At 39.7% G+C, this 13324-nt stretch overlaps 1 protein-coding gene across 1 annotated transcript in view; it reads left to right on the top strand.

Annotated features, from left to right (window-relative positions):
• The window catches only part of GABRR3 (gamma-aminobutyric acid type A receptor subunit rho3), a 46186-nt gene that overhangs the window by 15517 nt on the left and 17345 nt on the right, over window positions 1-13324 (top strand). Inside the window, 4 exon segments of the mRNA XM_045785660.2 lie at window positions 1500-1567; window positions 4188-4411; window positions 8560-8642; window positions 9655-9795. Of these exon segments, the coding sequence (XP_045641616.2) occupies window positions 1500-1567; window positions 4188-4411; window positions 8560-8642; window positions 9655-9795 (516 nt within the window).

Here is a 13324-nt window from a genome sequence, read left to right on the forward strand (position 1 = left end):
GGTAAAGTGAAGGTAACTTCAGGCAATTAATGAGGGGAGTCCTAGATGTTAGACAGGGACTGGAGAGGCATAACTTGTTTTATAATGTGTTGTGCATTTATTTATTTATTTTTTTTAAGATTTTACTTATTTGCCAGAGAGAGAGCGCGAGGGCTCACAAGCAGGGGGGGGCAGCAGGCAGAGGGAGAAGCAGACTCCCTGCTGAGCAAGGAGCCAGCCCAGGGACTTGATCCCAGGACCCTGGGATCACAACCTGAGCAGAAGGCAGTCGCGTATACAATTGAGGCACTCAGGCGTCCCACATGTTACGCATTTAAAACACAACAATTAGGCACTTTGTTGTATGATACGCACATGTATGTCACATGTCACACATCCAGACATTGATTAGCCTCAAGGAGGAAGTTTTCTAGCCGACCCTTCTCAGTCTCAGAATCTTGACTAAAACAGCCACCTGGGACCCACCTGGGCAAGACTTCTCTTTCTTCGAAAATAGTTGAACGCATTTTTTTTAAACTCAGAATTCTACAGAGACAATAAAATTTAATGGAGAATTGGTCACTATGAAAAGAAAGCCTATGACGTCTACGTGCATAAACATAACTTACGTTAGCATATACGTACATCGAATTCCATGCCCGTACTAAACAAGAAGTTGTTAACATCCGATTACCTTCACACAGGAACTGCGAAACCCTTTGTGGGGTGGAACAAGGAAACGTCTTGGTCTCGGTCTGCTCTAGATTCTCTTACGGAGCTGTCACCCACAGTCTCTGGACCCATGAACCGGATTCACTGAGACCCAGCTGCAAACAAATCTTAGCACTTGTCTGAGTTTTCCCCAGTCCTGACTTTCACTACATTCTCATCAAACACATTTCTAAGGAAGTTTGCTTCATCCCAACTGCAGGTTGTGGTTACTGATGTCCTGCACAGAGACCTTTGTGACTGTGTGGCGTCCCGGTGTGACACTCCCCTCGTCTGTGTTCTTCCAGCCTGCCAGGCCCTGCCCAAGTGAAAGAGGCTGGTTTTTCCGCAAGAGAGAAAAGGCTCCCACATGTTTCAGAGTCATGACCCCCACGACGACTCCACTCCCTGAAGATAAAAGATGATCCTTACCATAGAGAATAGGTACATAGCTCTACCTCCTCTTAGACACGTTTTCGAAACATTGTTCCTTTTTAAAGCGCTACTAGCTAAAACGAAAAACAAAATGGAAATTGAACACACTATTTCTATACCATGAATATACTGTAAGAAGGAAAATATTGAGTTGTTTCTAAGCAAATGTGTAATAATTATCGAAATAACATTTATTTACACACATGCCTTTTTATCATAATTGATTATATAATAACATATCAATAGATAATGGAGAAATTTGTTGTTAAAAATTTTTTTAAAGTAATTCACTTGCAACATTGATCTCTCTCTGCTTTGAATGTTACCAAAATAATTTTAATGATTTCTAAGCATATCATTCATTCTTCTTTCGGAAGGGTCTCCAGTGCCAGTAGGTATAGATGTCCAGGTTGAAAGCATTGACAGCATTTCAGAGGTTAACATGGTAAGTTTCTCTATGAGATAGTGGTCTTTTCCTGGCAGGATAGGGAATAGTGTCAAAATCACTGGTGTTTTAATAAACCAATTTAATTATGTATGTTACTATTAATGTATTTTTTCATAGAGTCAAAGTTACTTTGCTCTCTATTCACTTCTTTCTGCTTGAAATTTAGATTTTATATGATACTTTTATCATACGCAAATACCACGATTAAAGATAAAACATAAGGGGCGCCTGGGTGGCACAGTGGTTAAGCGTCTGCCTTCAACTCAGGGCATGATCCCGGCGTTACGGGATCGAACCCCACATCAGGCTCCTCCACTATGAGCCTGCTTCTTCCTCTCCCACTCCCCCTGCTTGTGTTCCCTCTCTCGCTGGCTGTCTCTATCTCTGTCGAATAAATAAATAAAATCTTTAAAAAAAAAAAAGATAAAACATAAAAAAAGATAAAGATGTAAAAAAGAGAGAGAGAGAAAGAGAGAGAAAACAAATAGCGAATCTCTTAAGGAAACCAGACCTAGAAAATATAAATCAAATAAATTGGAAGATCAAATAATCTTTTTATATATATACTTAATTAATATGTTTATTTATAGTGATTCCTCCAACTAGTCATTGCTATCCAAATGCTAACTGAATGAAAAATTATAGGAAATATAAAAATTCCAGCAAATTCTAAACAAAATTTTTTATGACTTGTTATATTTGTTTCAATCTTCAGTTAATGTTCTTCTAGTCCTTATCATTATCAAATTCGATATTTATTTCAAGTTTCACTATGAAACTTCCTTCATTTTAAGCACCCTACTCCCAAAAGGGAATAGCACCAAGAGTACTCACTGCTCAAAAATGCCTTGTTTAGAAAGTTGCAGCTCTTCCCTGACCAAAACCAGCTTGTACTGACATTTTCTTGAGTCTGTTATACTCCAGGAACAAGTACTCTTTTCCTTTTCCCTGCCCTCATCTCTAAATTATCCCTGAATGACCTAGTCTGCATCTAAAATTTTTGCTGTCTCCACCCCACTGCCCCTAAAAACCAGACCTCATCCTTCTCTCCTGAATAAGGTGACTCTTGGACTCAATATCAGCTAAAACTGCACTGGGTTCTCCATGTCCAAGGTGAAAATGCTTTCTAATTATCAGTGACCTCCCAGTGTTGACTTCTTTTGTTTCTCATTTATCACCTTCCCACCCTGAATTCACTTTCAATTCCTTGAAGTTTTATCCCACTCTCTTCTCAACATGGTGTTCAGCCTGCTTTCTCATGATGGTGCCCACTAGTGGTGACGTTGGCGTGTCACTCAAATGTACCAATGTCTGCTATTCGACTTCATAAGCTCAGATCAGACTGAACACCTAATTCTAAATATATGCTTACTAAAGCAATCCATGCAGTAACCCACACAGCTCCCTGTAGAGTAGTGTTATGGGAATGAATGAATCATTCTATTTATTTGCCCTCACCCTAATTCAAAATTACACATGGCCGATACTCCCAGATTAACCTAGAGCAATTATACAATGTACCTTTATTCTGAAACTTAAAAAAAAACAAAAACAAAAAAACTAGCTCATCATTAATTGGTGACTTATCTGTAGTTTACTGAGATTTGTCTTTTGCTTATATAATAAATGTCAAAGTTCTGTCACATGTGTTAGTTCAGGAATAATTTGAGTATTGTTGGGAAATAAATGATAGTAAGAAGTAAACAATTGTTAAAGATGAAACACGTCATCATCGTCCACACCCAGTGACTTGGATATAGAGGGGTTTTTGTTCAGACAAACAAGATGTTAAATGTAGCATATGAGAGCAAACAAAGCTCAAAGTATTGACTAACCAATTTTTCTTCTGCTAAAATAATGTTACTATAGCTCTGCCCGCCCTCCATCTTTATCTCTTTACAATTGGGTTACACACTAACAGTTCAGTTCCCCAAGCCATACTGGGACAGAATCTCAGGGTACTAGCTTCTGGGGAATGTGCTGTTTTAACCAATTCACAGGTAAGTCTTTTGCACACTAGTACTTGAGACCCACCTGTTCTTGGTATTCTTTCTCTCTCTCAAGCCAAGGAAAATCGTTACCTCCATGTCAGGATCTCTGACAGCATGCATTCTATTAACAGCTCTTATAAATGCTGTATCCATTTTTGTGGGACTGTAGTGTATTCGACTTGGGGTGGGGTCTTCTTTAACAAAAATAATTCAAATTTATGGATACAGAAACCATTATAAAAGTGAATGTTTATTTACAATGAAACAATAAGTCAGAATAAAATACTGGGCCCTGTAGTTCCAAATCCTTTTCTTCTGAGATCTCTTTAGGTGATTTACCAGCACGTATGTAGAAATATTTCCTAGTTATAACCTGGCTTCCCTTCCCCAACTTGAGTTCTCTCTGGTTGCTAGAAACGCAACATTCACCAGATTTCAGGTGAAGGAGAGGTTCTGCAACTCCAGATCACTGGCTTCATCCTAAATCGACCTGAAAATACAATATAAGCCATTCACTTTATGGGTCATTAACACCCATGCCAATCAGTCTAGGACTCATGGTATTAATGGTCATCCTGACCCGTATTCCTACTGGCTTTGACTTGTCTCTTTTTCTCTCTGCCTAGGACTTTACAATGACTTTTTATCTCAGACATTACTAGAAAGATGAGAGGCTCTCCTTTCCTAGCACAACAAACAAAAGCATGACCTTTGATCATAGATTGATCAAAAAGATTTGGGTGCCCGACATCTTTTTTGTCCATTCTAAAAGATCCTTCATTCATGATACAATCGTGGAGAACCTCATGCTGCGTGTTTACCCTGATGGAAACGTCCTCTTCAGTCTCAGGTAAGGAGGGCTGTGTACCTTCTTTGGCTTCCCTATACCAGGGTTGTCTACACCAAAGCTAGTGGATCTCACTTCTGGCCAAACTCACAATATTACTGTCTGTTTAGTCATGCTGAAGATTGGGACACAAGCAGAAAGTGTAATTTTTCCTTGTTCTACCTTCCAGATTTTAAAGAATAGTTTTCTACTCTTATGTACTCAGCATTTCGTTGGAGAATGATAGAAAATAAGGTTGGACAGAGAGGAGCAGAATCGTGGAAATGCCTAAAAGTCTGGCCCACAATTTTACAGGTGCACAGAATTGCTTTTCTTCTTTACCAACTGCACGTTACCAAGCAGCCTTGGAATCTTGGATTAACTAAATAGTTTTCTTAATTACCTCCTTCATTTTTCACGAGAAGGTACAGTCATCGTTCAGATTATCACTAATTTGTTTACTCCCTTTTCATTTTTTTTTAAAGATTTTATTTATTTGACAGAGAGAGAGACAACAAGGGAGGGAACACAAGCAGGGGGAGTGGGAGAGGGAGAAGCAGGCTTCCCACTGAGCAGGAAGCCTGATGCGGGGCTCGATCCCAGGACCCCAGGATCATGACCTGGGCCAAAGGCAGACACTTAAAGACTAAGCCACCCAGGTGCCCCTCCCTTTTCATTTTTTTAATTCAAAACATTTTTTCTGACACTATGCTGTAACAGCCCTCCAATCTTTAATTCACAATATGTTCTTTTAGCCTAATGAATCCTGTGCATACTGAATGGCTTACCATTGGTAATTCTAAAAATGCTTAGTAAATCCAAGTAATTCAATGTTTTTCATGCCTTACAAATCCCAAAAAGACTCTGTAGTAAGACTCTGGAAAAAAATGGCTCCCCAAAGGATACCCATGTCCTAGTCCTTGGAACATGTGAAAGTTACTTTGTTTGGCTTTAACAAGATAAAAAAAAAAAAAAGATCTTTGCAGATGTGATCAAGTTAAGGATCTTGAGATAGGAAAATTATCCTGGATCAATTGGTTGGGACCCAAATGCAATCAACCGTAAGTGTCCTTGTTAGAGAAAGACAAGGTGACCATTAGGACAGAGATTGGAGTGATAGAGCCACAAGAGCCGGTATGCCAGCAGCAGCCAGAGCTGTAAGAGGCAAGGAATGAATTTCCCCCCAGCTTCTGGAGGAAACAGGGCCTTTCTGACCCCTTATTTTCGAGGTAGTGATACTAATCGCAGACTTCTGTCCTCCAGCACTGTGAAAGAATAGATCTCTCTTGTTTTAAGCCACCAGTTTGTGGTAATTTGTTACAGTGGCAATAGAAAATTAACACAGATATTTGTGGTTCACTAAAAACACTTGCTCACTTTAGTACCAAGGTGCTATTGCCATATTGCTGTCAATGTTTTTAAAAATGCAAGGAAAAGGAAAGTATTACTTTCAACAGAACTTTTAAGTCAGGAGTAACATGGGACTCGAGTACGTACTGGAGACAGGCCTCACTAGGAATCAGAAGCTGAATGGCAGCATCTGGCCAAGGAATCAACTGGTTAAAACTTTTTTTTTTTTTTTAAAGATTTTATTTATTTATGTGACAGAGAGACAGCCAGCGAGAGAGGGAACACAGCAGGGGAGTAAGAGAGGAAGAAGCAGGCTCCCAGTGGAGGAGCCCGATGTGGGACTCGATCCCAGAACGCCAGGATCACGCCCTGAGCCAAAGGCAGACGCTTTAACGACTGCGCTACCCAGGCGCCCCCTCAACTGGTTAAAACTTTTAACTTTTTAAAATTAATTATTTTGATGAAAGAATTAATTCAGTAGATTGTCCTTACCCTGCACATTCCAAAGAATGATTTCTGGCTCCTTGGAGATAATCTCCAGCCCTTGAAATATCCTGCCTGATAAGAGGATCTTTGTTGACCCTGAGGCCTTGGGCCATGTAGATATAGATAGTCTATGCTAACAATGGGATTTATGGAGGAGGCTTTGAGTTACCTGGTATCAGCTTGACCTCTGGACAGGCTAGAGACCAAGGTTAGCCAGACCTATGGGACCAACTCTCGGTCCGCAGGACTCAGGTAGCTTCCCTGGTTGGCAGTACCCCATGGTCACACGTCACTGTTGGGATGGTAGCACTGCCCACATAACTCTACTAGAACCGGAGAGCTGGAAACTTGCTCCTGGTCTCTACTGGACCCTGTCCTCTGCCTATTCCATTGCTGATTATCATCTGTGTCCTTTCATCACAATAAATCATAACTGTTAGCGTAACAGCTTTGATGAGTTCTGTGAGTCCTCCTAGCAAATCATGGAACCTGAGGTTGGTCTTGGGGAATCTCCAAACACAGAAGGACTCAAAATTGTTGTGACACAGCTATTCTAGCTGACAGCAGAGCCAGTCCAAGCCCACAGCCAGGTTACCTGGTTCCAGGCTTGGTTCCGACACTGTCTATTGACAAAGATTCTCTCTTTGACCAACGTCTTCTAGGCTCCTCTGAACTTTCCTCTCACCTAGTCCCTGACTTTTGAGCTTCTGGGTTTGTCTCTGTTAAGTGCATTCAGCCAGAATCCTCCCTCCTCAATATCTGATCACCCTCCAAATCTGATCAGATTCCTCATCTTCCACCACACCCAGGTGATGTCTGATCACCCTGGCCTGCCTTCAGCAAGAATCCTATTAGGTCCTTTTAGCCAGAACCTCTCCCTTCCATGATGTTTCCTCTGAGTAATGTTTCCATCCACTGCCCCCCAACCCTGCTCCTTGGCTATAAATTCCCACTTTTCCTTATTGTATTTGGAGTTGAGCTCACTCCTCTCTCCCTTGTTAATAAACCAAATTATAGTACTCCCCTACATAAAATCTTCCTTACTGTTCTTTAACAAGTGTCATGAATAATTTTTTCTTTATCACCACGTACTTAAGCACTTTGGTTGTTCATTTACTCATGTCCACTATGAAGGAGTCTCAAAGACTTCAGAGGTCCCTTCTGCACACATCTACTTATACGTGGATATTTTTTTTTATAAATACAGTACAGTACTGTGAGTGTATTTTCTCCTATGATTTTCTTAATAACATTTTCTTCTTTCTAGCTTTACTGTAAGAACACAGGATAAAATACGTATACAAAATATGTGTTAATTGACTGTTTATGTTGTCAGTAAGGCATCTGGTCAACAGTAGGCTTTTAGTAGTTAAATTTTGGGGGAGTCAAAAGTTATACATGATTTTCTACTTTGCAGAGGTTGGCGCCCCTAACCCCTGTATTGTTCAAAGGTCAACCACACCAGGAATATACCGAAATGAGTATGTTTTGTGACACAAAGTCATCCAGATACTTCCCTGGCTTGGCATTTTGCTGCATGACTATTGACAGTAGTTCAACTCATGGAAGATAAAATGGTTCTACTTCTCTGATTAACTTGAGGGCACCATGGGTAGGAGCAGCTGTTGCTTTGTTTTGTGCAGACGTGCTCAGGGGCCTTTTATAAACCTCTGATCTGCTGTTGTGGATACCAGAGTTTGTACTTTGAGGCAGGATCATAGTACAGCAGCCTTTGCCTAAAGCCAGAAAAATCTAGGAGGATATAAAATTCAAAAAAACAATCCTCATCAGTATGCAAGCCTTAATGGCACCTGAATTATGCATTGTGCACATAAATCTGTAACTGAAAATGCTCCAGGCTTTCTCCTCACTCTTGGAAAGAGAATTTTCTCAGGTAAACTTGCTTTGAGAGAGAAACCTTTACCCATAGGTTTTTATTACCACCATCCAAGCCCTTTATGACTAGAAATGAAGTTTGGACCTTCCAAAAAGCAGAAAATATTTAAATCTATTTAAAAGTCTTCTCCCTTTGAAGTATGTTTCTCTGAAGACATCAGAGCCAAAAAATACAAAGGGTGCAGACTAGGAAACAGTAAGATCAGGAACAATCTTTAGAGCAGACTTCCTACATTAACCCTGTGTCTTCAGCAAACCACCCACTTTCGTGGGTTTGCGTCCTTAGAGTTTATTTCGATAGCGGATGGTAATGCCTGTTTCGCATTATTCTTCAAAGACACACAAAACAAGCACTACGGAAAGGGAACCTCAATATTGCATGTTTATTTGGCCATATGGTGAAATGAACTGCAGTTTTTGTTCTCTCTCTTCTTTTACAGGATAACTGTTTCAGCCACGTGCTTTATGGATTTCAGCAGGTTTCCTCTTGACACTCAAAACTGTTCCCTTGAACTGGAAAGCTGTAAGTCTTACTTCCTGAAGTAGTGAGTACTTACAATCTGAACATACCATCACATATCTGCACGTAAATAAGCAGTTCTTAACAAGCATTTAAAAATCTTGATATAAGTTAAATATATTGGTTCAAAATAATTACTTTTTTTTTTTAAACCAAGGATGATGGCAGACTGTCTCTCAAAAGAGAACATCCAGGGAAAGGATGCTTTCATAAGTACATAATCTGTAGTTTCCACTGGGTTATTAAGGAACAAGTTCCCTAAAAGGGTATGTTCTTGCTAATGTTATTAACATAGACTGACATACTTCCCAAATTTGGAAAGCTCTGGAATTCATGTTCCCATATAAGTCACAATCTTCCATTAAATGTACTTGGGTCCCCCAGAAAAAGGCAGCTCTAGACATAGACCCTCTAATCAAAGTCCTGTCGGAGGGCGTCTGAGCCAGCTCCTTGTCAATCACTGTTGCTAACCCATCCGTTGTTTTTGATACAACATCTTAAAAGCTGACTGCTTGTTTTCATAATGTGGCCAAAACGCTGGGAATGTCAGTGGATGTGCCTCCCCAAATGCATTAGAAGCTTTCTATAATGTTATGTGATTTCAGAAGAAAATTCTTTATGAGCTCAGCTCACTTTGGACTTTTCCCAGAGACTACAAAACTAGAGGGGCCTGACGACCTCTGGTCAGGCCTGTGACTTGGGACAGGCAGTGTTGTGACAGGACTCCGTGCACACAGGGACGGGAGCAGCTCTTCGGAGAGTTTTAACTCAACTTGTGGGCACAAGAAAGACCGCCACACTGCGCCAGTGATTAGGGTCCAAGTTTTGGAGATTGTTTTTCCTTTTGGTAGATATGGGTATCATAAGTCTATCAGCAAACATTTTTCAGGATCTGATATCTACATGTCATTGGACCGGGCACCGGGGATACAGAACTGTATAAAACATGGTCATAGACCTCATGGAGCTCACAAGAACTGCTTCTAGTGACAAGAATATCATTCTCTTGTTTTAGATGCCTACAATGAAGAGGATCTAATGCTGTACTGGAAACAGGGAAACAAGTCCCTAAATACTGATGAGCATATATCCCTTTCTCAGTTCTTCATTGAGGACTTCAGTGCATCCAGTGGATTCGCTTTCTACAGCAGCACAGGTGCATTTTTTTATGTGGACGGTTCATCAGCACTTGCTGAGCACCTACTGTTTGCAAAGCACCACAACATGTGAAGAGACCTGAATCCAAACAAGTGTCCCATTTGGCCAATACCCTCTTTCCTTCTTTTCAGGCAGCCTCCTCCACCTTTCCAGTACATGGCAGTCACCTCTAAATATACACCTTGCTTCCACTCCTGGCCTCTGCAGTCTACTCTTAACACAGCAGACAGAGTGATCTTTGAAAACATAAGGACCACAGTCCTTTCCTGCTTAAAACCCTCTAGTGTGTTTCCACCACACTTAGAACAAAACTCAGGTTTCCCAAATGGCCCTCAAGGCGCACATGATCTACCTCTGAGCTTACCCACTACACCCACCCCCTCCGCGCTGTCCACGCTGGCCTTCTTGCCCGTCCTCAAACACACCTCTCTCATTCTACCCACACAGCTTCTGCTTTGGCCTTTTCCTCCCTCTGCCTGGAATGAGTTTCCCCCGGCTTTCTCATGACTGGCTCTCTCCTTCCATTCAGGGTGTTGTTGGAACATCATTTCAAAGAGTACTTTCTTCATCATCGTGTCTCAACTAGACCTCCTTCCTCACCATTCCCTGTCTGTGTTTGTCTTCACAGCACTTAACGCTACCTGAAATATATCTCTGGTTGACTGCTTTCTTATCTGAGGGCCTGACTAGAAAGAGTGCAAGAAATCTGTCTGCCTTGTTCACCGTTTCTTCCCCAGCGCCTGGAATGGGCACAGCACATGATAGATACTCAATAAACATCACTGGGCTTGCTTGGGCAGCTCATGCACTCAATAAGTATGGCTGGCTGAATCAGGCAGTAAAACAGGAAGTCCATTAATATCAGGCAGATACTGTATACTCTTTACTATGACAGTTATATTTTTCATTTGATCCACAACACTGTTTAAATTATACTTGATCCCTGTTGATTAAAGTTAGAAGTAGCTTCCTCTTCCCTGGTTATTAGCTTTCTGGGTCATTTCAGGAAGAATCCATATAAAAGGCCATTTTGGATTTTTGAAGCCAGGCTTAGGCTGGAAAATGTATGCTGTCCAGAAGTTTCAGAGCCGCCCTGCCTACAATCTTTTCACCTACTGACTTGTCTCCCTGGAGGTGCTCTGTTCTGCCCTGAGACTCTGGAGAGGCCGTATCAGGTTGTTATCTAAAAGCCTGAATCATTAAGACAAATCAAAATTTACATCACAAGGAAGCTAAAGGACTTTCTAGAACCAACGGCTATTTAGCTATTTAGATCCAGAACAAATGCTCTGTTTCACTTATTTGTCTATAATGCTTGGGATTCAGCAGATAATGCTATTAACGGTATTAATGCTTATGGCCTTTTCTGATTTTATAAGTAACACAGATATTGTTTGTTTTGATCATTGGTATACCCCTGGCACATAGTAGATGCTCAGTAGGTAATCTCTGAATGAATGAATAAAAGGCAGATAATTTGAAAAAAATATTCAGACAAGTTTAAAGAAAAGCCTTAGTAATCCCACCTCCTAGAAATAAACTGTTACTATTTTTATATATTTCCTTCTCCTTTTTCTTTTCTCTCTTTGTCTTTCTCTATATGAGTAAATACAGTTGACCCTTGAACAACACAAGTTTGAACTGCACTGTCCACTGATATGCAAATTTTTTCGATAAATACAGTGTGGTACTGCACATGTATTTTCTCTTCCTTAGGGTTTTTAAACATTTTTTTCCTCTAGCTTACATTATTGTAAAAATACAGTACATAGTACCTATAATGTAGAAAATATGTCTTACTCAACTGTTATGTTTACTGAGGCTTCCAGACAGCAGTAGGCTGTTAGTAATTAGGTTTGGGGGGACTAGAAATTTCTATACAGATTTTCAACTGCACCAGGGCCATCACTCCTAACCCTTACATTGTTCAAGGGTCAACTGTGTAAGTATGTTTTTATCAGGATTTTTAATGCTGTGAGTCCTACAATTAATTAATATTTAAGCAAAAGAATGCATGCAATGAACAATGATACATGTCAAAGTATAATTTATAGCTAATTTCATTTTGCTGTTGTTATGATGAAATAACTTTGGCACATTGTAGATTGTGAATAAGTCTTCTCACTGTTTGAAGCTATTACAATGCCATATATACAAAGCATAGAAATTTAAGAGTATTGTTTCCTGAACAGAATATATACTGCACATATAATAATGACAATGACATCTGTTCAGATTTTGAAACACAAGTATCCATTAATACACACCCAACCATCCTCTTAAAAAGAAAAGGTTAAATTTCATTTCCAAATTCTTCACCAATATGCCATCCCATTGGCTTTGCTATCTTTTTATTTGTCCTTGTCCGACTTTTTAAGCCCTACCAGGCAGGTCCAACACTAGCTGATTTTTTTCTTCTTCTGGTCATGTTTTAGAGTCTGCCTATAGCCATATAAAATACTTACATTGAAAAACTTCTTGCTCAGAAAGATGCTTTTAAGTGTTTTAAAATCCACTAAAAATTCTTAACAGGCCAGTGTGGTTACAATTTTAAGAAAAAACATTTTTATTTCTAAGAAAAATTTTTAAAAATAATTAGGTTTAAATATACATGGTTTGTACAGCATGATAGAAAATTATCCATGATAAATTTAAAAATTTTTAAATCATGATATAGAAGAATATATATAATCCCATATTTGTTATTTTAAAAAGGACTTATATAGGGGCACCTGGGTGGCTCAGTCAGTGAAACGTCTGCCATCAGCTCAGGTCATGATCCTCGGGTCCTGGGATCGAGCCCTGCATCGTGCTCCCTGCTTAGTGGGGAACCTATTTCTCCCTCTCCCTCTGCCACTCCCCCCACTTCTGCTCTCTCACTCTTTATCTGTTTAATAAATAAATAAAATCTTTTTTAAAGAGGATTTATATATATGGTTTTTTAATATCTAGAAAGACTAACAATTGGTACTTCTGAGAGTTGAGTATAAATTGAGGATATTTTCAATTTTACTTCAACACTTCTGTATTTTTAAATTGTTACAATGTATACATTTTTAATAAGAAAGATTAAAATGGGCTTTAAGACTATAAAAATATAAGAGTAAAGCATTTTGGAAGTTGTAGTGAAATATCAAGGTTTTTTTAAGATTTTATTTATTTTTTTGATATGGGGGAGGGCAGAGGCAGAGGGAGAGAGTCTTAAGCAGACTCCTCACTGAGTGTGGAACCTCATGACCCTAAGATCCTGACCTGAGCTGACCTGAGCTGAAACCAAGAGTGGGGTGCTTAACCGACGCACCACCCAGGACCCCCAAATATCAAGTTATTAATCATATCTGGGTTTATTGAACGATTCTTAGGTTTCAGAAATATCAGCATTCAGAAATTTATTTCATCTTACCAGTATATGATAGTTCTGCCTCACATTATCTATGAATTATTAAATATGGTCTCCTGAGACCTAAACCCAAGTGTTTTTCTCAGATTAGTATCCTGTTTAAACATATGAGCTTCATCAAAAATAA

The sequence above is a fragment of the Ursus americanus genome, chromosome 4 (genome assembly GCF_024610735.1).
Source record: "Ursus americanus isolate L20-20 chromosome 4, mUrsAme1.1.p, whole genome shotgun sequence".
In the NCBI taxonomy this organism is placed as follows: domain Eukaryota; kingdom Metazoa; phylum Chordata; class Mammalia; order Carnivora; family Ursidae; genus Ursus; species Ursus americanus.